We start from the raw sequence: 23294 nt of genomic DNA, 5'->3' as shown, positions 1-23294 counted from the left end.
ATCACCATGTCCTCAGTTTGTGTCTGGCTGGGGACCTTTACTGCAGTGGTTCCCAACCTGGGGTCAAAACAGGACCCCACAAAGGGGTCCCTAAAAAATCTGATCTTTGCTCATCTTTACACTCACATCTGTTCATTAAATATAAGGCTACAGCCAGCCAGTTAGCTTAGCTTAGCACAAAGACTAGAAACAGATAGCGTACCTACAGCTAAATGGCCACTTACCAGCACCTCTAAAACAATAACATCAGTGTAAAAAAGACAATTTGCCGTTTTGGGGTGATGTGTCAGACGATTTCTTGGCTGGGAGAGGCAAATAACGCTGGAAAAGATGCAATGGCGAATGTCAGGTTTGAGGGGATAAGGACATAGCTTCCACCCAGACATCCAATCAAAGTTTTACCCATCATTTCTGCAGAATGGATGACTTAACTGTCCGTAAACATGATAAATGAAGGATACACTGCAGCTATCCGGAGTCCTAGCATCCTCTTTCATGAGGGCTGACTCCTCTCTGTAAGAAGACCTCTACCTTGTCGATGTGTCTTTAGGTCTGTGCCGTAGAGACTGTGTGAGCTATGCCCCGCTTCGCATTCCTCTGCCATCCAACCTCTGTCCAGCGTGGACTTTCCCACAGAACCCTAAACCCTGTGAATGAGAGTAGGCCTTTGTTTCAGGCATTTTTCATCCTGATCCCAGCAACTTCCCCATAGTGGAATGCAACAGGAATGCCAGCGCCAGCTACCTGGCATTAGAGAGTCTTTGTGCGGAAATAGGAGAGGCTGAAGGAGAGAGCAGGTCAAAGAGGTTTGACAATGGATAGCTCACTTCTCAAGGTGCCCAGCCCATATTACAGAGCGAGCGAACAGCAGAACCCGGGTCAAGTCTCTTAAACATGACATGGTGCACCAAGGAGAAGTGAAAAAACGGCATTGTTTGCATCTAGGCCAGTTTCGCTCCGAGTTCTCCCCATCAGGTTTTTCTTCTACTGTACAAATCATTAACTGGACCGCTGATGTAGCAACTGATTGGCATGCATGCGCAAGCACAGCTGAAGTGTGTGTCTGCAGCAGTTAACAGGTTGTTGTGAGGTTATCGCTAGCTGAGAGCTGGAACGGTGAGGCAGCGGTTAGCCTCAAGGTGCAATTCCATTCATTCCTGTATAGCGAGAGACCGACAAAGGAGGATTTCAATTTGAGGGATGCCATGTGAAGATGAGGATTTGCTATGATACGATCTGATAATGTTTATATGAGTTTTTCTACCAACAAGTCACAACAGGAGTTAATTTCCACTTTGATTTGAGTGACATTCAACTGTGATTCTGCAAATGAAAACATATGACATCATGAATAAAAAGACGTTCATACTGGTGGGACCAGTGGAGGGGCCGCCAGTGTGGAGCTGCACAAACATGGCGGTGTACATGTCAGAGCAGGAGCTCTCTTTGACGATCACATACTGAGAGACAGGCAGTTACCTGGGCCCGTCAGTAAAGCCATTTCACCTGTAACCTGAGCAGCCCGGCTTCTGAGATGACGGCTGATCTTCTTTGGATCCTGAGTCTGATGATAAGGAGCTGAGATAAGGCGCTAACTGAAGGGTAACGACAGAGCTATGAAGACAAGGGTGGGGCATCAGGTCATATAACCCTGCATGTCATGACCACAATTACCAAGGGGCCTCCGCTCACCTCCTGTGAGAACCAACATCTGTAACATGCTGCCAACTCCTCTCGGTTGGAAGTCCACTTCGTAATAAACAGTCGCCCCACTTGCCATTTTGAGTCGCCCAACATGAAAGTGAATCAACTTCAGTTCTGGTCCAAACCAAACCAGACCAAACTTTCCGTTCTCTGATAGCAGTTTGACTGTTTGACATCCCTTTTCCTAGAAAATTCAGCAGATGTTCTATTTATTATGCTCAGACTGCCAAGAATCTCGGGGAGGACAACTGAACATGTGAAGAGAGGCAAACTTTGCGTTGACCAGACTCCCATCTCCCACCAGAAAGGAAATTTTATGAAGTCACTGGGGAAAGATAAGGCTTCTTCCTCGACACACCACTCATACTATGAATTCCAGTGAAATAACCACAGTATATTCACAGACCAATGTATGTGTTAACACCTAAACCGAAGACTTCTTCACTATGACCTAAATATGAGCCAAGAGCAGCCATGTTGAAATTAGAGGTCACAGGTCACGAATCAAAGCAGCTCATAGACAAACCTCCCAAGATGGCTTTAATTAGGGTTTACTTCTGGATTTAGGTCATTTGAATCATGCATGATTTTCATTTTATTAAGAAATATGCAGATACATTTTCAGTTGTGTGCTCCTTTATCTGATTTACCAATTTTTTTAATATGAGGGGAAAAATCTAAGTCATGCGGCAGACATTTGCCTTCAGTTCTTCGTGTTTGCTATTTACAAAAGCAGACTTCACCATGGTCACCAGGCCTGCACGTTGGACATGCAGAGAGCGAAAGAGAATCATTTCCTATTTGAAACCTCATTATGTAACAAAAGGATGTAGCTGTGTGAGCTGTCTTGCCACCCCTGAAGCACCCAGAGATTTGCTGTTAGATCTCAGAGCAGATGAGGGTGCAGTCAGGACAGGGCTTGTTAAAGGGTCCCAGTTTTTGATTACGGGGGAAACATCTTTCCTTAAACAGTCATCTCATAGGGGAGGACCACATGCAAGACCTGCCACCATTCACAGTCTCTGTCCTGAGCAGAAAAGGAGAACTGTGTAGCGACAGTGCATGAATTAGTTCCTTTTTAAGGCTGTAAAAATAAAACCAGAGGATGCAAATTCTGAATGAAACAGGACACTCCAAAACTGCCCAACAAAGCCTGACTTACTTTCTTTTTGACATCTGTTTAATAATATCAAGAGTTATTATACTATTGAAATGTATAATTGCCATGAAAACAGCACGTAAAAATTGCAGTGACTACAAAACAGAGATAAAAGCCAAGCTAAACCGCAGTTACTGCACTACTACTACTGTAGTTAGGAGTTACCAGGGAAGGCTAGCTGGTGAGATAGCCATGGCTAGCTAAAACTAAATTTAGACTTAGACTTGAAAAACATCCATTTTGATAAATTGACATCTTGGTAATTGTTATTGCCCCAAATAAACGAGGCAATTGCTAGATCCAGACAAATGTAGTAGAAAACCTAGCTAAACTTTGACTCTAGTGGAATTCATGATGTGGTTAAGGTACCTTTAAATTACATGTTGAAATGCAAGTGTAAAGAAACTTATTGTATTGACTTCAATATGAATAAAGTAGATAGGCAGACTGACACCTAGCCTATTTCTTAAACCATCCAGTTAAAATCATCCTAATAAAACTAATCTACAGCCATGCCAGCAGCTCTGTGAGGCTGCACATAGCTGAATGCTAACGTGAACATGCTATCATGCTGATGTTAAGCAAGTATGTTTACCGTGTTCACCATCTTAGTTAACATGCTAACATTTGTGAATTAGCAATAAGCACAAGGTACAGCTGAGGCTGATGGGAATTTCATTATCTTGTCTGATGGTGGCACTAGATGAAAAGTCAGGAGATAACCAAAGTTACTGCAATTCATACTAAATGTGACATTAATGTCTGGACCAAATTTCATGGGAATCCATCCAAAGGTTGTTGAGACATTTCAGGAAAAGCCAAAAATGTTGCTATTTCAGTCTGAACCGAAAATGACGGAACTACAACTTTTGCATATACACATTTGCCTCCACTGCTCTCTGCCTTTGTATGGCATCATTAGGGCAATTTTTTGACAAGTGACATGAAATAACATAATTGGTGATCACCACCAAATAGACAGAGGGCTGGAGTACTTGCTGGCTGGCTGGCTGGCTGGCTGTCCCTTTCGAAAAAAAGTCAAGTCAGGCACAGGCATTTATCTAAGCCTGTGAAATCCTCCACACAAAAAAGGGAAAATTTAAGAGTGGTTCTCAAATAGCCAAATTCCATTTTCTCCTCAATGCATCACAGTGGTGTGCTCACCTAGTAACTGGTAAACACACATCAACAATGACTAAAAAGCATTAATGAACCTTGATATGTTCTCCAAAGAAAACAGTTTAAGTGTTGCCACACTGCAAAGCCTGAGGAATACCATCCCTGCTGCTATAACCTACGTGCCTACTGGGACTATGTTCACACCATATATCTGCTTCACTTGTGGTTTTTACTGATTTATTGTGTCAATCACTGTCGCTGCTGGAGAAATGGTATGCCAAAACAATATAGCATAAGGTGTCCTTGGCTGACTGGCTAACACCTGACCATGATAAAGAGCTAAAACTAAATTGCCGAGATTATGATCTGTCATAAAGTGTCTCAGTAACCACATCCAGGGGCCAGAGCTCAGCCTCAAACAATAGAGACAAAGTTCTCCTGCATGTGCGACACGTGCTTGAAAAGAAACTAAAGATGTCCAGACGTTCAGTCAGACTTTATACATGTGGCCTCGGGGGAGTGCTGCGTATGTCATACTGTTGCATTGTTAGTGTCTGTGATGTGGTCCATGTCAGGGGTGGAGCTGGACAGGTGCTCATCTAGCATCTACTCGACACATGTTCATACGACATGAATTATTAATTAAAACCCTACAAAGAGAAGAATCAGTTCTTTGGAAATGGAGGAGTTATCGTATTCCAATTCAGATTCTGATGTTTCGTTTAAAATTTCAGTTGTTCACAACCAGGACAATCAGTCTGGTTAATGGGGGCGCATATACCAAATGTGCCTTTTATACAAACACTGAGTATTATAAGGTGGAAAGTAAGCACAATAATGAGGTAGAACCTGACAGATTTCGATAATCAACAAATAAAATATAATGCATTTTATACATTAAACTACCCAACAGTAAGTAGAATAGTTAATTTAGCTCCATCTCAACCAGCTACAACATTAAAATGCTGCTTACAAATTAATGCTTTAATAGTGACAATCCAACAGTGGTGGAAGACACATTTTACTTAAGTAAAAACACAAATACCACAATGTGAAAATACTCTGTTATAAGTAAAAGTCGTGTATTCAAAATTCATTTACTCAGGTGAAAGTTTTCTTCGCTGCAGCCAAAAAACAAACAAGCATTATGAGAGCGGTGAGAGTGAACTAAAACAATAAAGTTGCGGCCCAGAAAACCAAAACAACGAGCTGGAAGATGCTAAAAAGCTCCGTAGAGCTGAGGGGAACAGCAGAGTCAGGGGATAATTCTCTGTGAGTTCACACACTGTTAATATACAATAATACATTCGCCATCATATACAAATGTTAATTTTTTTCCAGCTTCAGCTTCTCGTGTCACAAATTCAGTGTGAAACGCCGAACTGTATGCGTGACTCAAATCTAGATGCACAATATACACATCTAGCCCTGGTCGTTGGTCTGAAGGTGGGAGGAAGATACCCCCAATACAGAAAGCTGCGCCTGAGCTACATGGCAGCGAGATGACTAAGCATGAGGCCCGTGGCTGCCTGTGGCACTGTGCAGACATGTTCCATTCTGTCAGAGCTCTGCAGCACATAGGCACCATTTCACACGGTCCCCCGACTCTTGGCGAAGCGAGTGGGAACTTTGGAGACTCTGCTGACAGCCTATACCAACCATTTAAGCAGTGTGGCTGTGACTGCAACGTTTAATCTCTTTTTCTTGTTTCCGCAATACATTTTCACAACAAATGCATACAGAGCAGACACTTTTCAGTACCTTTTCAGAGCTCAGGTGGTGTTGATGTACGAACAAGACTTAAAAAACATCAAGGTGTGTCATTAATATCTTGCAGGTAATTTTAATATACATAAAACAATACATAAAATAAAGCAATACATAAAATCAGTTTGAGATGCTGAAGGAGATTTTTTGTTGTTGTTGTTTTTGGCAGCCCGCATGAGGAAAAAATGAATTCATTGTTCTCCATGGGTGACTCATATTATTCAGCAGTGTCAGGAAAATGAAGTCCTAAAGCAGGTATTTCCCCCCAAACAGTGAATATCTAAGCTAAGCATTCTCTATTTAAACCAACCCCCCAGTATCATTGAGTGTGTTCACAGTGTGTGTGGTCTGAGAGTTGAAAACCCTTCACTGTTTTGAGTCTTCAACGCCACCTACTGGTGTTTGACAGAAGTGACTGAGCTGATGTACAATCTGAATGAGCTCAATGACGTCAGAAGAATCATTAAATATAAAACCCTTCATCATGGACAACAAAATAAAAGCACAATAAATGATTTCAAGCAAATAAGTGTTCAAATTCCTATGATTATATTCCCATTTTCACCAGGTTTATTCATCCGCATCCATCCACTCAGCCGGAGAGTTCAGGTTGTTGTGCCTCCTCCTTCAAATCTCTTCTGTACAACAACATGTACGCTGTGCTTCTGTAAAAATAACAGCATTAAATATTTTAGAAAGAAATGTACGAAACAAAGTTATCCTTCTCAGAGTTACGGCAGGAAAGGGATTAAAGGAACATATAAAGGGGATTTCAGTACAATAAACAGGAATTAAAAGTGAGAATATAACTACCAGGTGAAGGATTTCCTCTGTTTAAGACTTAAAAACTCTGAAAGGCCTCGTGGCAAAAACATAGTCACCTTTAGTCTTTAATCTTCACTGAGGAATAGACAATAAGGCTTTGTCTAAAGATCTAAAGCTCTTTCCGCAAGTGGGAAGATAAAAGCCGCATGATGTCAGCGGGAGTCAAGCGTTTAAGGCTTTAAATGTTATGAATAAAAATCTTAATTTTAACTCTAAAAGCAACTGGAGGCCAGTTTAAGTAGGCTAAAATGGGAGTCACATGTTTTTTTGTAACTTTCTGCTGAAGGCATGGTTGCTGTGTTCCACATTTTTTGAAATTGAGAGACGATTTTATAGATGAGAATTTGAGTTGCTAATGTCAGAAGAAGTAAAAGTCTGAACAGCTATCAGTGTCAAGCTCAGAAATTGTTTAATTTTAGACTCTTTACATATCCTCCTTCTCAAAATTAAAAGGAATATAAGCTCACTTATTGACATGATATATCTTATTTGTTTAATCCGTATGCTAAGCTAAACATCTCCAGCTTCCAATTAATCAATTAATCCATCTTCTCATCTAATTCTCGGCAATAAGGCAAGTAAGTGTATTTCATGAAATGTCAAACTATTCCTTTAAAAGCAGAATCAAATTTTTTGCAGCTGGTTAAATTGGGACTGACATCTAATCTAAATTTCAGAGTGGCATTTTTAAGTGGTGACAACTTTTCATCATTAAGCTGAAATTGTGAGAAATATAATTTTGATGTTACCAGATTTTAAGAAAGATGAGATCTCATCCATAAATTGTGACCAAATAGGATATGTAGTTGTAAAATAACAGGTAAATTAGAACAGAGCCTTGAGGTACTCCACAGTCAAGTTAACCCAGCGAGGAGGAAGAATTACCCATTTTATCCAGTTTAGCTAGCATAACTTAGCATACAGTCATTTGTTTGTTTAATCAGTAAAAAACTGAAATGTAAAATTGTATGTTTTTTTTGCACTTTGAGATATGATGTGTTGATTAGTGAGCTTTAGGGGTGCTGGTAGCAGTATTTTGCTACCTTCAGATTAAGCCAGGCTAGCTCTTCCCCCCTGTTTCCAGTCTTAATGACAAGCTAAGCTATCTGGCTGTGGTGGTATCAAGAGTGGTATCAATCTACTCACCTGTCTGCAAGAAAGTAAATTTCCCAAAATGTTGAACTATTCCTTTAAGTTGACCCCAAAACCCTCATGCACTGTTATCAAAAGTATACACGACAGAGCAGACAGAACAATCGATGTGGAGCAATTTACCTTTCATGTCCTCCATATGATGTCTGCACTCTTTTCCAGGAGACCTATTTGTTGGAATGTAATTCAGGGACCAAATTAATCACAAATAGGCTTTGACACAGGGCTCTACACAGGAGCTATCATGTCTAACTATGCATTGTGATTGATTATGAAGTGTTCAATTACTTGTTACAAAGAGTCTTCAATAAGTACAAGCCTGAAATAAATTGCATTCAAGTGAGAGAGATTTTGTCAGATTGGAGGTACCTGTTCTACGTGGCTGTCATCTGCATAATACCAGTGCTGGTTCATCCTGTGACGAACGTAGGCAGTGTAGTGCCCGAACGTTGCCTCACCAGAGTGCACCACCACTGCATGCAAAGTGTATTTGCAGTCATTCTGGAATAAATAATAAATGTGTGGATGACAAAAGATACGTTTGGATGATTTATGGGAAATACATAAAAAAAAAAAAAAAAGTACCTGGGCAAAGTCTGAGGAAAACGCCTTTTTAAGAATCTCAGAGAAGTCAAAGGTTTCTGGAAAGGTAACTCTGCAATCAAGTTTTCGGGTGCAACCACGGCTATTCCGAAACCTCTTCAGAGGCATGCACAAGATCTGAGGCAGGGAGAGCGGTTTGACATCCTGGAAAAGAAGGAGATGTTTGACTATTTTTGTTCATACTTTCTGGGAAGCATTTAAAAGCAAGCCTCACCTGTTTAGATGGCGTCTTCTTTTCACATTGTTCACAAAAGCAGCAATCTATGCCCCGCAGCTCCTGATGTGCAAAGAACGACGTCATGCAGCCTTCCTGAAAACATTGAGAATACTTTTAGTTTGAATTCAGGAACGTTAAAAAAAGTCTAATCTGAACAAGAATTTAAGTGTAAAAACGTCAATTTACTGTTTAAAGGGGGGTTATATTCCGGACTATTCCTTAGCAACTGCTGCTGGCCAAGAAATAGTCCAGGGCATAACCCCCTGTAAAAGTATAGCACAAGGACTGGGAACAACTACCTCTGTCAGTGGAAAAAAAATAGCTAGCACCACTAGCACCATCATATTTGTTTAATCCGTACAAAAACAAAAGTGTAAACATTTGTGCAGTTATGTGCCAGACTACTCCTTGGCCAGGAGGAGTGACTTCATGGAGTCTTCTCATAAAACCACAAATTGCTGTTTTTGTACGGATAAAACAACCAAGATATAACGTTTTAATAAGTGAGCGTTCAAGGTGCAGGAAGGCGTTTTTTGTTACCTTCGAACAGAGCAAGGCTAGCTGTTTCCCTGTTTCCAGTCTTTATGCTAAGCTAAGCTAATGGCTGCTAGCTTCATATTTAACGCATAGACATAAGAGTGGTATCTAGCTTTCGGCAAAAAAGCCAATGAGTGCATTTCCCAAAATCAATCCACATCTAAACAAAAAAGAAACGGCACCAGAGAATTGTGATCTTCCTTTATATGCAGAGGCAGGCTGAGCAGGTAGCTGGTCTGAGTCTGGAAGGAGTTGCACTCTAAACACTGCAGGTGCGTCTCCACAGAAATCTTGTACAGATTCTGGATTTCAAGAGCCTGGAACAGAAAACAAATGCATAGATGAAAATATAGATGTACTTACAGGTGTAAAATAAAGAATTAATGATTAAAGACCCACCAGATTTCTGTCGTCTATCTGCTGTTGCATTAAGTTCAGGATGGAGAGGAACACCTCATCAGCATCGTGCTGCAAAAAAACTGCAAAACATTCTCATTAGAAGTCGTGAGATAAACCACATCAATATGACACATTTGTTTTGTTTGTTTTTCCTCACGTCGAACACAGTTTCTGTCCAGACAGTGGAGGAAGTCATGATGGGGAGCAGGCTGAGGGAGGTCGCTCCTCATGGCCGCCAGAACCTTCTTTAGCTGCAGGGGGACATTATGACTGTCCGCTTTCACATCAGCTGCTTCCCACCTTGTGCAATTCATAACCCCTCATTAATGTTAATTTTCTAGCACCTGAGAAAAGCAGCCTTGTTTGCAGATTGACACCTGTGCATTTTAAAAATAAATCTTTTTTAAAGTTCTCATTGAACTTTCTCAACACAAGGTTAATCTATGCTTACAAAACAGATGTTCATAGAAATAATTTACAAGTTAAATCACAACACATTATTTCATATATCATAAAACAGACTTCATTCATCACCAGTAATGAGTTCTTCCTGTTGCTTCAGTTTCAGTTCTGATGTGCCATTGGTTGACTTGCCAACATAACTACTGGTGTGGTAATGGTAATAGGATCTATGCTAAAGTCAAAACTTTGTGTGTGTTATTCAATATAAATTCTATTTTTAAATCATACAGAGCAAAGTCATATTGCGGATTTAACTGGGAAACTATTTACATTTACATTTAATATACATTCAAATTACATTTACAGTTAATGTTAGTTATCCTTTTCATTTAGTTTATGTATAGAAGGACATTAAATGTGGGTAAATAAAACCCATAAATTGTACCCGTGTTTGACTTGCTCTGTCCCTCACAGACACCCGGTGATGAAGGGTTTATTGTTTTATAAGGATCATGATGATTATGCAACTTGATTTTCTTACTTGTCTAGTAGGTCTGCTAGTTCCCAGGTAGCAGAGAAGGTCTGCAGTAAAGTGTTCACGCAGCAGGACAGACGGTAGTTGGAGAGGCCTCTCATTCCTGTGACAGAAACATTAAAATAACCCTTTTTGTGATGAACCAGGCATGTTATCCATGGCCGGGTCTACCATCAGGGGCCCACGTAGGGGCCCAGAATGCCAGTTGCTCACATGTGTGAAAATAAAATAAAAATGTAACAGTGAAGTCCTGATGCTAACTGGAGTGGGTACAAAGGTCTTTATACTGTAGCTGTGTAGAACACCCACCTCACTTGTATATTTTATTAAAATAAACAAATCAATCATTTTATAGAAGACACAGTAAGAAAGACGTGTTTGGTTTATTGGTTTAAGTTCCCTGCGTACAGCAGATGAATAGCAGGTTTATTTTACACAGATCCAAAGTCAGTATTTTGTTTTCTGTGTCATTGCTGCACACATGAGAGATTTATTGGTTGTGAAGAGAAAAATAATTTTGTGAAATGCAGTAATAGTTGGAAACTCACTGATGAAACCACACATTATGTGTAACAAACTGCATTGTTACAGGTTGTGGTGGAGCCCAGAGAGATCGTAATTCAGCCACATTGTTATAACAGCTGACGAACCACCAGATCTGTGTGGGTTCACTAGATCTACAGTGTAAGAGTCTTGGAGGGTCGAGAGATTATATTTTATATTATTTATCTGAATCTGCAAAGTAACTAAAATCATCACATAAATGTAGTGGAGTAAAAGGTACAATATTTCCCTCTAAAATGGAGTTGAGTTGAAGAATAAAGTAGCATAATAAAGTAAAGTAAGGTACAAGTACCACAAAAGTGAGTCAATGTACTTAGTTAAAGTCCACCACTGTGAATATTCAACAGGTTGAATGTGGACTACTTACCGAGGCTGAAGTCCCTCAGAGTAAGTTTTGACAAAAACCAGCAGAGTCCGTCAGACATCAGTACAGACTTCACTTCACACAAAGTCCCATCTGGTTTCCTCAGAGAAAAGGAGTCAAACGCTTCGTGTATTTTACAGAATTAGATCTGCTCTCAGAGTAAACATCACTATCTCACCGTCAGCTGCAGGTTCACTTTCGTTTCACTGGTTTCACTTCGCCGCGTCGCTTCGCTTCAAGTGTCGCTTCACTAGAACCGAAACTTAAACTTAGCCTTTCATGTATCTCACACGGCGTCGCCAATGAGACGCGTTGTATCTAAGGGCAGTGACGGAAGAAGTATTCAGATTAAAAGTACTAGATAAAAGATTAAAGTACTAATACCACACTGTAAAAATACCCCATTACTAGTAAAAGTCCTGTATCGAAAGTGCTACGCGAGTAAAAGAATGTATAATCATACTAAGCATTAAGTAAAAGTACTCAATGCAGAAAAATGTCCCGTGTTATTATATATTATATCATTAGATTATTACCAGAGAGCCCAAAGTGACACCTTCACAACGTTATGTTTTGTACAATAAACAGTCCAAACCTCAAAATTATTGAAAATAAATTTTACTATTAAAATAATTAAAATGAAAATCAGCAAATCTTCACAATTCAGAAGCTGGAACCATGAAATGCTTTAGAATGAAAAATGACGTAAAGATTATCAAAATAGTTGACAATTAATTTTCTCATCATTTTTCTCATTTCAATCGACTAATTGTTTCAGCTGTACTTGTATTTACTGTTGGGTAGCTTCATTAACAACAAAACGTCATACACATGCACTGTAAGACTCAAAACCAGGCAATAAAATCAGTCTCTGATCAAACGTTCGTAGTTTCTAACTCAGAAAACAGCAAATACTGATGGAAATGTCTCTGTTTGGAGTAACAAATGTCATTAATATGACTGATGTTTAAACAGGTTTAATGAAACTTAAAAAATGGACAAAAACATATTGTGATTTTCAGTCTTTTACAGTCCTTTGCTCTGAGTGAGAGCCTGATAATATGGTGCAAACATGGCACTCCACATCTGTTTGAGCAGTTGATGAAGTTTGGAAATCCACATGAATGAAGATGGAAGAGCTGCAGGGAAAGAACAGGAAGATTTATTTCTAATCAAATGTTTTATACTTCAACAGGCCTTTGTGATGAAACTGAACTACAAAGAACATTTAATCCAACCTGGATCCATTCGAAGAAAAAGCATGTAGAGGAGGACGGCAGCCAGAAAGACTCTCCGGAGAGGGAATGAGCCGGAGCCGGTCAGCAACAGCTTTCTGTAGCAAAACTTGAGCATGGTTCCAAGTTTATGGATTAAAGCTCCTGTACAACACAAACACAATAAGAAAGACTGTCTGCATTCGTTATGTGTACTTATATGACTCAGTATAATATAATGTGTGTCATAAGGGCTGAACTGAGATGTGAGACCTTGAGTTGAGACAGTTTGTGCAGTGACCTCAGAGTTTGGACCGATCCTGGGATTTAGAGGCGGTTCTTGATTCTGTCGCTCTTTTTCTTCTACAATTTCCAGTGCCGTCTGCCTCTGGTCCTCTGTGAACGCACCGCATCCAACCTCCCCGTCGATCAGCTCCAGAGCCTCATCTCTGTGTCCCAGAGGCACGAGGACATGCAGCAGGTACAGCTCTGCCACCGTCCCGAATCCTATCACTCTGCTGTTGGACGGGCAGCGTAACCAGGCTCTGGCTGCCTCCTGCATCACGGCTGGCTCTCCCACCTTGGAGTAAAGGAGTATGCTGCCAAAATGAGAGAGAAAATATGTTCAGTCTGCATTTTCGAGCTGAAAAGATGAGTCAATAAACTTATCAGTTAATCAGCAGAAAAATAATCAGCAACTATTTTGATAGTTAATCGTTTCAGTCTGTTTCTAAGCAAACATGCCATATATTCTCTAATTTCAGCTTTGCTGCTTTTCTTGATATATATGATAGTTTATTAATCATCTTTAGGTTTTGGACTGTTGTTTGATAAAGCAAAGACTATGAAGACACACACTTGGGTTCTTTAATTAATTTGATTAATAAAAAAAGAGAGTTATTAGATTATCTAGATGCTTCAGCTCTACTCACCACATCTGCATTATTTTAGCTGGTATTTTCACCTGGTGCTCATACTGCTGAAGGACCCAGAAGACGACACCATGCCACTGATTCAGCTCAGCCAATGCTTGGATACCTAAGATGCAGAAGCCAGCCTTAATCTCTCCACATCTGTGGAGACAAAACACAGAAACACACAGTGACATTACACCTTCAGGCTGCTCGGAGCATTCAGGTGATGCAAGGTGCATTTAGACTTTCACCTGTTGTCCTCCTGCTCCATGTTGGCGAGAGTGTCCAGGCATTTGTCGCACGTGTCAAAGGCTGCCTGGAAGTCTCTGTGGACCATCATTTGCTCTGCAGCAGTGTCCAACATGTTGGACATCTGTGTTAAAGAAGAAGTGAGCGGAGGGCTGCGGGCCAGGCTGGTTGAACAGCCGCTCATGACTCTGTACAATTTTAAGAAAAATACAACAAAAAACACAAACTATTTACAATGCAACGAGATCCCGCTTTAGTTTAAGCAGCTTAGTGTATACCTGAATATCAAATAAACCTGTTTCGAGGTTTCATTTGTACACTACCCTCTCCTCCACATCTTGTTTACCATCCATAATCCATCGAACTTCCTGGTCTGAGTTCGCTAGCCAATCAGACGTTACGGTCTTCAGATTGACTGGCGCAGCCAATCACGTTGCTGTTTGTTCGAAAACGCGTCATATTTTTTTTCCCCCAGCTTGTACACACGTGCACGGAGCGACGTGTGTTCCTGCCTGTCCTACGGAGAAACTTTAAGCAGCAAAACTAGTTTTCTGTAAGTCACCGCTTACTCTTTATATATGGAACAATGCTAACACTCGTATTCATTTAGCATGCGGAATTCGCTAGCTTTGACGTGTATGCTTTTATCTACACTAGCAACTGGATAGCTAACAAGCTAGCAAACTGTTTACTTAGCTTGGTATAAATTAGCCATGAAGCTAATCGCTATGATAGCTGTAGTTTGTTTTTTTGGAGGCTTATTTTGTGTTAAAATGTACCTCAATCAAGCAGTAAGAGTGGATTAAACGTGATGTGTAAAACTTGGACTGTTGTCTTTGCTGTAGAGCAGTGGACAGATAATCGTGTTGCTAACTCACTTTTTCTGGTCCCTTTAGGAGTATACTTTTGAGATGAGTGAGGGATGTGGAATATTGTTTAAATAAAACTGTTTTGAAGATGAAACATAATGTGTTCATGCTTGTTGAGTGCCTCCAGTGAATGTGTGCTCTTGGTTTTGCCATGTATCCCAGAGGAACTTAATTTATTTTTAATGAAAAATATAATTGAAGTGCGGGGCTCTAGAGAGCTGCTTACTGTCTAGAGAAAGTATTGGTTAAGACTTTTAATTTAACTGATGTGTTTTTGTTTTTTCCCAGATCATCTTTAAAATGGCCAAAAGTCTGCGGAGCAAATGGAAGAGGAAGATGCGCGCAGAGAAGAGGAAGAAAAATGCTCCCAAGGAGCTGGCCCGTCTGAAACAAGCTCTGAGTCTGGATAAGAAAGGAGAAGCTGTCATGACTGACATGCAGGAGATCGCCACTGTGGTGCCAGCTGACAAGATTAAGAAGCAGACAGACATGGATATGGGGGAGGTAGAGGATGGCGGTGAGTGAGAGATGGAGCACAAAGGAGTCAACATTTCTTTATTACCAGTTGTTGTTTAAATTGTATTAAAAGGTCATATCTGTAGATTTGTCTTTTAGGCACTGATTGCCAGATTGGGCTGATGTTTAGTGTTATCCTGGGTTGCTTGAGAAGCTGACACAAAACTGCAGAGAATTAGAAATTCACTATTCATTATTTACATCAGACACACAACATTTCTGTTTACAGTGAGTGCTTCTAAGAGTATGACTATTTTGGGAAAAGCAAAATGGTAATTTTTCATCTTTCTTATTTATCAATCTTTGTCTCCTGTGTTACAGATGGGAAGATGGACATGGACAGCAAGCGCAGCAAGAAAACTCAGTTGAATGAAAATGGTCAATACCCTGTGTGGATGAGTCAACGGCAGGCCAAGAAACTGAAAAGCAAACGGACGACAAAGAAAGGTGGCCAGGGCAAGAAGAAGAAGGGCATCTCCTGGTGAACCACAGGGAGCACCTTTGCTTTGCCATAAAGACTTTTGACGCAGAAACGCAGGATTTACATGATAACTGGAATTTCTGCTGTTCGGTCTCATTCTGTTCAGTGGATTACAACATTTGTCGTTGTGCCACAGAGCCTGTTATTGTAAAGTAGCAGCATATGTCTGTCTTTAGTACATCATAACAAGGTGATTGTTTGGATTACAGACTTAACAGATGTTTTCTCTTATTTTTTTTTTCTATACCACTTGAGACTGGGCGATATGGTTAAAAAAATATAACAATAATTAATAAGTAATAACAATATTACTGGGGCAGTTAGGGGTTGAGACCCCAACGAATGTCTCATGTTTGAGTCAAACTGGGGACATTTGTTGCATGTCATTCCCCATTTCTCTCCCCCTTTGTTATCTCTCTACGGTCAGAATCTCCAAATTAATTGGAATATGTTAATAATATCGCTGCATATACTGTGATATAGAAGATGTATGCAAAAATCATAAATTAATGAACTGTGTTGTAAATAAACGCTTTTCACTTTTAAACGTCATTAACTGTCATTTCAATCTTTAACCACACTTTGCCTCCAATCATTAATCTGGAGAGCAGAATTATGTCAAATGATAACACAATATGACCACGATAAGATACAATTCCAGTGAAAGATGATAAACAGTAATAGCCCAGATGTTACTGTAAGATGACACTGATGTGAAATGGACTAATAAAAGTTGTTGGCTTACAAACAACACAAACAAACTTGCCTGTAGAATATTTTATTGACTCCCATCAGTTCTTTGCAGATACAAGATGCAACTCCCACTAATATTGGTTTGATTGATTTGGTGGTCATGCTACCTTCAGATACTCATTACCACAGAGAGTAGACAGTAAAAGTATAGAAATTAGCTAACCAGAAGCTATTTTGGCACAATATTTACTCTAAACGCTAAAATGTTGAGCAACCCAAGAAACCTGAGATTGTGCAAAAGTGAAGCTTGTGCAGAAACTCCCCGAGCACGTCGCTCACTGCATCAACTGAACATAAGCGGCCGGGAAGAGGCCAACGCGTCCGTGACACTGTCCCTTCCACCAGCCCTCGTCAATCATCTCTATGTTGGTGATGATGTCGTCCGGGTTGAAGGAGATCTCATCATCAGCCTCTGTGTGTGGAAAGGAGACGAAAGGATTTGTCCTCACAAATGTTGAAGATGATTATTAAATGTTAATGAAGAATTTTTTTTAAAAGTTGCACCTCCTTCATAGTCATAAATTGCTACTGCCTTCTGGCCACATGTCAGGTCCTCATAGTCATGGTCCACATCTGTAAAAGAAACATTGAAATGAATGAGTATTTCATATGCAAAAGGTTTGATGTTTAACTGATGGCAGACGCAGACCTGTCTCAGCAGGAGGAGGCAGTTCAGCGAGGTCCTCATACTCTCCTTCATCGTCCACCTCCTCTGACCTGTCAGGTAGCGGGGGAACATCCAGGTCGAGGAAGTCGTCTGAGCGTGGAGGCAGGGCCGGGGGCTCATCATACTCTGGTTCCTCCTGGAAACATCGCAGAGTATCTTTGATTTCATGATCTCAAATCCTGGAGATCGCCTGAGATTTCAAATATAAGACCTAGGCCCAGTTTGTGCCTCTCGTAGAATCCTTAAAGATTCCTCAACCATCTGGATGTTGGGCAGTAAAAAAGATTTTTAACCTGTGTCCCTATAGCACCTTTATTTCCTCATCCAAACAAAGAAGGTAGCTGGAAATTGGGATGACGTGAACAAAAATGAAATGTTATAATGAGTTAAATTAGTATAAGTTGATGTTTCTTTTTAATGTTCAATAATATCATACAAAATAACATGCTAATATTTTGCTTGTGCTGTACAAAAGGAGCACGGACATAAGTAATTTCAATCTACCTGGGTTAGGAGATACGTTAGGAAGTCTGGAAATACCTTCAGAGCAGCAGTAAGTGCTGTTTAATGACCCCTGGGTTTTTTCAAAGATTGTCTGGGTTTTTATTGCTCAAACAAAAAATCTGATTCTCAAATGTAATGGTCCATACGTGAGAGGCACCAACTGGGGCTGCATAAGAACCAGGTCCAAAAATAGAATTGCAGTGCAGGTATGTGATGCTTAAAGTCCAATGAAAAGACCAAAACCAATAATTAATTGAACCTTCTAACAGCAATTGTCTGTGTAGCCAATCCCTGATATATCTTATTCCTCTGTGCCGTAGAGCTCCATCGTTCGAAAACTATTAAAAACACATCAGTCAGCCACACAGTTGCACTGGATGACATGTTCCTACATTACCATGAACACACACGCTGTAGTTTATTTTGACTCAATCCCAATCCCACACACACAGTCCTGCTGCTTTAAGTACTCACTAGAGCACCAAATATGGATTCATCCGCAGCTGAAAATAGTCCCTAACAGATGCACAATTTACTCCTGTTTGAGTAACGTTTGCTAAAAACTACAGTCTATTTTTCTTTCTTTTTCCAAAATTGCCTCATTACATCAAAAAGAAATTGTGTCACATATTAAATAACTATTAAACATCTATTAAAATGTGGCTGTGCGACTTAACATTTTACATTTAGAGAAGATCCAATATATTTTAAAAACAAACTGTGAAACACAAATGTGAAATTATAAATGAAAGAATGAAAGATATACTGGGATATATGGGGAATTTGTGGATTAATGTGAATATAAAAATATTATATTATAATATATATATCACCAGCTTTATCCCTTAAACGGATTAATTATTTATTCTGTTATTTGGTACAACTGATATTTGTTTGAATCACATTGTCTTACCTCTGGTTCTGACTCTAGTTCTGGTTCTGGCTCTAGTTCTGGCTCTGGTTCTGGTTCTGGTTCTGGTTCTGGCTCTGGTTCTGGTTCTGGTTCTAGCTCTGGCTCTGGTTCTGGTTCTGGTTCTGGCTCTGGTTCTGGTTCTGGTTCTAGCTCTGGCTCTGGCTCATGTATTTCTTCTATCTCTAGCATGTGCTGGTGGATTTCCGGTGGCATGTCGTACACTGGATCCACATCTGGAACAGGTGGTGGATGGATTTCCTCCTCTCTGCGACTCTGCTCCTACAGTAGTGTTAAATCATTACCGTGCATGTTGACCATCACTTGATTGTGACCTCTTTGCATGTTTACATGTGTATGTGTTACCTCCTGTCTGCGTTTGGCTGCCTCTCGCTCTCTGCTCTCTCTGGCTTGTCTTCTCGCTTTCTCTTCTTCAGCTTTCTTCCTGTTCTCTACGTCTGAAGCCTTGGCCATGTTCTCAAAACGTGCCTTCAGTTTTCCTGCACCTGAACTTGCTGCATAATACAGAGAAATGAATATGAATAGGGTTCATTATCAATGACCTCTGCCTTGTTTCCAGTCATTTGAACATGGGGACGCCAGCAGGGTGGATTATGCTGAAAATGAACTTACAGGCCTCTATTGGTTGTGTCTTTTCATAAGCAGAGGCAGGGGAGTCCATGTCTGAGAAGCCAGCTGCACTCTAAAAGAGATCACCAGAGAGGAAGATAGGCAATTATCATTGACACTTAAATTAACACTTTTGATAATCAATTGGTCAAATATTTTGTTGGAAGATTTGCGGCTTGTCTCAGTTTTTTATTGTCCTATATATCAATAATGGTATAATATGAGCAGGAACATGTACGAGCCATGATGGAGCTTGATCCCAGATATAAGCTTCACTGAAACCTCCGCCAAGCCACATAAACCACACTCTCCATACCTCAACAATGGTGGTATTTTACACATATATGTATTTGTATTTTAATATAAAACCCATTAAAATGAAATTGGGCTATGTACATTTTACAGAATAAACTCAATAATAATAATTTCAATTCAATTCAATTCAATTTTATCTATATAGCGCCAAATCACAACAAAGTCATCTCATGACACTTTACAAAATAGAGCAGGTCTAGACCGACTCTTTATAATGTTATTACAGAGACCCAACAGTTCCCACCATGAGCAAGCACTTTGGCGACAGTGGCAAGGAAAAACTTCCTTTTAAGAGGCAGAAACCTCGAGCAGAACCAGACTCGAGGTGGGCGGTCATCTGCTTTGACCATATAACATATATATATAATAACAATCAATTAATCAGAAAATAATGATTAATTAATCAGAAAATAATGAATAGTTGCAGCTCTAATACTGACCTTATCCACACGGTCTTTCTGTACTCCATAACGACCTCCAAAACCTGCTGAATAATCTAAATAGAGATAAATCTGATCAGTCTGATGTCCTCTGATATTTTAAAATATACATATGCGAGTGTTTCCTCACCTTTTTGTGACTGATGTTTTTCCGTCTCGCCCTTGTAATCGTAGCCTAAAGCAGCTTTATCCACTTTCTCCTTCTCAACACCAAACTTCCCTCCAAATCCCTTTGAGTAATCTGAATGTGACATGAATAAGAGTATAGAATAAAGCAATCAGATGTCAGGTGTCAAAAGGTGTCAAAGCTGACAAATGCGACAGCTTTAACTTACCTTTCTGTGACTGGTGCTTCTCTGTTTCTCCTTTATAGTCGTACCCCAAAGCAGCTTTGTCCACCTTCTCCTTCTCCACCCCGTACTTTCCTCCAAAGCCCTTAGCGTAGTCTGGTAAAAAAGTATATTCATATGCAAAATAAAGCAAATGTAAAGCAAATAGTGTCAAAACTGTCAGTTGCTACAACTTAAACTCACCTTTTTGAGACTGGTGCTTCTCTGTCTGGCCTTTATAGTCGTATCCCAAAGCCGCCTTGTCCACTTTTTCCTTCTCTACCCCGTACTTTCCTCCAAATCCCTTTGAGTAATCTAAAATGCATTTGGATTGTAAGGAAAATTCTGGATGAGACTTTTCTGTTTGGTAGCACCTTCCAAAAGGAAAATATTGTCCTGTATGTAAACAGGTGACTTACCTCTCTGAGACGCATGTTGCTGCACCTCTCCTTTGTATTCAAAGCCCATGGCAGACTGCACAGAAACAGAGATCACATTTAAGGTTCACATATTGCTTTAAAGATCCCTTCCAAAAGTGTTTTAAGACATTTACAAATAATCTGCTTTGAATAATCATGTGTCTGATCTGTGTTGTTCTGCAGAAACAATTCAATTAAGTAGTTAACAATTCTTAAAATGTCATCTAATCTAGTTCTCCCTTATTTAAAAGCTTAAATTTTCTTCTTTCATACCTGAATCTGAAAGGAGTGTTCTCGAGTCAAACTCTGCACAGACTTAATTCAAACATCCAAACTGAAGTAATAACAATCAAAACAAATCTTTGAGAGGAGGGGGGCTCTCGACTCTCTCCTTGTCTTCTCACCTTGTCGACTCGGTCTTTCTGAACACCAAATTTCCCGCCGAACCCTTGCGCCGCATCTTTCTGGGAAGAGTGCTGCTCGACTTGTGCCACATAGTCGTTCCCCAGAGCCACCTAGACGGTAGAGAGACATTCATGAACAGATTCAGCCTACAGCATGCAGTTTATATGATAAACTGCAGAGTAAAGACTGAAATGGCTCTGGCAGTAAATGAGAGCTTATCAAGAATTTTTCAACCTTGTCCATTCGGTCTTTCTCCACTCCAAACTTCCCTCCATATCCGTATGACGCTTTGGGAGTCTGTTCCTTCTGCTTCACCTGCTCGTGCTCCACAGCCACCTTGTTTCTGAGCTCTGCCACACTGGCAGGTCATACAGGGGTCAAACACATGCTAATGGATAAAGAACAATTCATACAGAAGGCAGCTTCTAAGTGTTTTACCGACATTTAAACTATAAAAGGTACTGGAAACAAACTTTAAATAAATGAAGAAGTGGACAAATTTGTAGGCAATTCGGATATAAAAAATAAAGGCAGAGGAAAATAACATTGGTTTAAATCTCACTGTCAAAGTGTCATCATCATATATTACCCATATTAGGACTTGCAGTCTGACAGCTTGTGCTCTACTCTCACTTCCTCTTCCTGTTGCTGCACAGCACCCACTCTGACCTGCATTTCCCTACATCTTCTAAAGACTCGTTCATTTCCAGACATCATCGTAGTGCATCTCTCACCTGATGTGCTCTTTACGTCCCGAGCCCTCGATGGTCTTTGCTCCCCACCTCTGCTCCTGCTCCGATACGTCATTCTGAGACACAGAAGTCAGAGAGGGTGGACTGATGAGCTGACTGACCTTTCCTCACAGTGACACACTCCAGGAAATATACGGTACCTCAAAGTCAGGGTCTGTCTCCCAGTCGTCCGCCTCTGCAGCCACCTTCATGCTCACATTGTGGCCCACGACTGACTTCCACATCTGGGGGAGTAAAACACTATGAGCCTCAATAAAGACAGTATACCACTCTGATTAATAACCAATGTATGTGTTCACAACTGGACATTTTTATATATCTATGCATTGACAGTGTATTCACTGGTTATTTGTTATGCTAACTAAATAAGCTCACGTACAACCACAAGCTCTGACCACCATTTGCTGAAGTCCCAAAAAGGAAGTTAAGATATTTTCAACATGAGGCTTCATTTCCCCAAAATAAAACACGCTTCAGGACTTTATGCAATAAAAAGACACTAAAATACTTAAGCAACAGTATTATAAAAACAAATTATTTAGGGGAATTACTTAATGTAGACCTTCAAATCCTCTGCAACACATTGAAAATTACATTACTAATTTCTTGAGGGAGGAACATAATCTATTCTCTATCTTCCACTAATTAATGCTCGTTTACTATTTAACTTTTACTATAACTCTACTGTCATATGTGGTATTTGTAGTAATATTGGACATGTTAGAAATGCTAATGTTTGCCCCAGCCCCATCTTACTGTGTTGTTTTTGCACTGTTGAAGTCCTTTATGAAATGTTAGTTTTCCTTAACTACGTCTGACTAGATCTACTTCCTTAATGTCAGTTGAAAGAGGAATAAAAATAAAAGCACACACACACACACACATTTAGACGTGTTAGTGAGTTAGTTTTTAGTAAAATAAGTAACATTACCTTTTAGCTGTCAGGGCAGTATATATCCGAGTTTAGGTAGATATTACACCGACAAAGTCTTCTTGAAGGTCTTCACACTAAATTGTGACAGTTTGATGGGCGACAACTGAACGCGGATCGCGCGCACGTGAACGCGCGTTGGTGTAAATAATAAAGAAAATGTCCGCCATATGTATCATTAATTCATTAATAACAGACAAACACTTATACGGCTTTGCCATTGCTGAGGTATAAAAAAAATTAAAGGCTTTTTAAAAAATGTTTTTAAAGAAATTAAAAAAGAAAGAAATGCTGCATTCAAGTACGTCTGAAAATAGGAAAGACAAACTGGTGATAAGAGTAAATGGGGAGTTTAGTATACAGGAGCTGCTACAGCTACTTTAATTATTTGACAACTCTGCATTCAAGTTCAAGAAACTGTAAATACATTTGTGATTTAGCCAGTTGTAGTGCAGTTACAACACTTGGGGGCAGACTCACACAGCTTAAACACAAGAGCCTACAGTGATATGAAAAGCCTGTGAGAGGTTTGTGAGCACTCAGACTGAAGGACGATAGTGATTAAACAATAAGATTACAGTCAAAATGTATTTTGTTTGGTGGCTTATTGTGGTTTTGTAAGGAAAGCATATTAAATGTGGCATATAAA

General features: G+C 39.9%; 4 protein-coding genes across 7 annotated transcripts; 1 reads left to right on the top strand and 3 right to left on the bottom strand.

Moving 5' to 3' along the window:
* Positions 1–5802: 5802 nt before the first annotated feature.
* On the bottom strand, positions 5803–11530 carry usp18 (ubiquitin specific peptidase 18). Of its 2 annotated transcripts, XM_070928925.1 has the most exons (10): positions 11351–11530; positions 10426–10522; positions 9640–9782; positions 9483–9562; positions 9266–9400; positions 8544–8639; positions 8312–8473; positions 8096–8227; positions 7850–7893; positions 5803–6414 (listed from the first exon to the last, which is right to left on the bottom strand). In XM_070928925.1, the coding sequence occupies exons 1-10, from the start codon at positions 11406–11408 to the stop codon at positions 6342–6344; spliced, it is 1020 nt and encodes a 339-aa protein (XP_070785026.1). In that variant the 5' UTR covers positions 11409–11530; the 3' UTR covers positions 5803–6341. The 2 variants fall into 2 exon arrangements, with proteins under 2 accessions (XP_070785026.1, XP_070785025.1); XM_070928924.1 differs by having other exon boundaries at positions 8096–8473.
* Positions 11531–12023: 493 nt separating this feature from the next.
* Positions 12024–14072, bottom strand: pex26 (peroxisomal biogenesis factor 26). 2 transcript variants are annotated; one of them, XM_070929220.1, is made up of 6 exons: positions 14003–14072; positions 13727–13848; positions 13494–13634; positions 12835–13160; positions 12586–12726; positions 12024–12486 (listed from the first exon to the last, which is right to left on the bottom strand). In XM_070929220.1, the coding sequence occupies exons 2-6, from the start codon at positions 13846–13848 to the stop codon at positions 12374–12376; spliced, it is 843 nt and encodes a 280-aa protein (XP_070785321.1). In that variant the 5' UTR covers positions 14003–14072; the 3' UTR covers positions 12024–12373. The 2 variants fall into 2 exon arrangements, with proteins under 2 accessions (XP_070785321.1, XP_070785320.1); XM_070929219.1 differs by lacking the exon at positions 14003–14072 and having other exon boundaries at positions 13727–13908.
* Positions 14073–14199: 127 nt separating this feature from the next.
* Positions 14200–16351, top strand: llph (LLP homolog, long-term synaptic facilitation factor). Of its 2 annotated transcripts, none has more exons than XM_070928892.1 (3): positions 14200–14277; positions 14882–15107; positions 15431–16351. In XM_070928892.1, the coding sequence occupies exons 2-3, from the start codon at positions 14894–14896 to the stop codon at positions 15592–15594; spliced, it is 378 nt and encodes a 125-aa protein (XP_070784993.1). In that variant the 5' UTR covers positions 14200–14277; positions 14882–14893; the 3' UTR covers positions 15595–16351. The 2 variants fall into 2 exon arrangements, with proteins under 2 accessions (XP_070784993.1, XP_070784992.1); XM_070928891.1 differs by having other exon boundaries at positions 14882–15110.
* A 1-nt stretch (position 16352) lies between these two features.
* Positions 16353–22742, bottom strand: hcls1 (hematopoietic cell-specific Lyn substrate 1). Its single transcript, XM_070928890.1, has 16 exons — positions 22646–22742; positions 21855–21938; positions 21697–21770; positions 21197–21320; positions 20962–21072; positions 20558–20612; positions 20343–20453; positions 20145–20255; positions 19940–20050; positions 19810–19865; positions 19058–19127; positions 18791–18939; positions 18428–18706; positions 16993–17146; positions 16848–16916; positions 16353–16755 (listed from the first exon to the last, which is right to left on the bottom strand). The coding sequence occupies exons 2-16, from the start codon at positions 21936–21938 to the stop codon at positions 16619–16621; spliced, it is 1695 nt and encodes a 564-aa protein (XP_070784991.1). The 5' UTR covers positions 22646–22742; the 3' UTR covers positions 16353–16618.
* Positions 22743–23294: the final 552 nt, after the last annotated feature.

The sequence above is a fragment of the Enoplosus armatus genome, chromosome 22, assembly GCF_043641665.1.
Source record: "Enoplosus armatus isolate fEnoArm2 chromosome 22, fEnoArm2.hap1, whole genome shotgun sequence".
Taxonomy (NCBI): Eukaryota; Metazoa; Chordata; class Actinopteri; order Centrarchiformes; family Enoplosidae; genus Enoplosus; species Enoplosus armatus.
Note: the sequence above shows the minus strand (reverse complement) of the source record. Positions and strands in the feature narration are given on the sequence as shown.

Bases quoted from the DNA above. Each gene is read 5' to 3' on its own strand.
- usp18 (XM_070928924.1), bottom strand. From the start codon at position 11,408: ATGTCTGACGGACTCTGCTGGTTTTTGTCAAAACTTACTCTGAGGGAC. The intron at 9,563-9,639 runs GTGAGGAAAAAC...AATGTTTTGCAG, and splicing joins GGACAGAAACTGTGTTCGAC to TTTTTTTGCAGCACGATGCT. The intron at 8,474-8,543 runs GTGAGGCTTGCT...CTTCTTTTCCAG, and splicing joins AGAAGACGCCATCTAAACAG to GATGTCAAACCGCTCTCCCT.
- pex26 (XM_070929219.1), bottom strand. From the start codon at position 13,908: ATGAGCGGCTGTTCAACCAGCCTGGCCCGCAGCCCTCCGCTCACTTCT. The intron at 13,161-13,493 runs GTGAGTAGAGCT...TCATTTTGGCAG, and splicing joins GCTAAAATAATGCAGATGTG to CATACTCCTTTACTCCAAGG. The intron at 12,727-12,834 runs GTCTCACATCTC...TGTGTTGTACAG, and splicing joins ACAAACTGTCTCAACTCAAG to GAGCTTTAATCCATAAACTT.
- llph (XM_070928891.1), top strand. From the start codon at position 14,894: ATGGCCAAAAGTCTGCGGAGCAAATGGAAGAGGAAGATGCGCGCAGAG. The intron at 15,111-15,430 runs GTGAGTGAGAGA...CCTGTGTTACAG, and splicing joins GGGGGAGGTAGAGGATGGCG to ATGGGAAGATGGACATGGAC.
- hcls1 (XM_070928890.1), bottom strand. From the start codon at position 21,938: ATGTGGAAGTCAGTCGTGGGCCACAATGTGAGCATGAAGGTGGCTGCA. The intron at 21,073-21,196 runs GTTGAAAAATTC...TCTACCGTCTAG, and splicing joins AGAAAGACCGAATGGACAAG to GTGGCTCTGGGGAACGACTA. The intron at 19,866-19,939 runs GTGAGGAAACAC...ATCTCTATTTAG, and splicing joins AAAACATCAGTCACAAAAAG to ATTATTCAGCAGGTTTTGGA.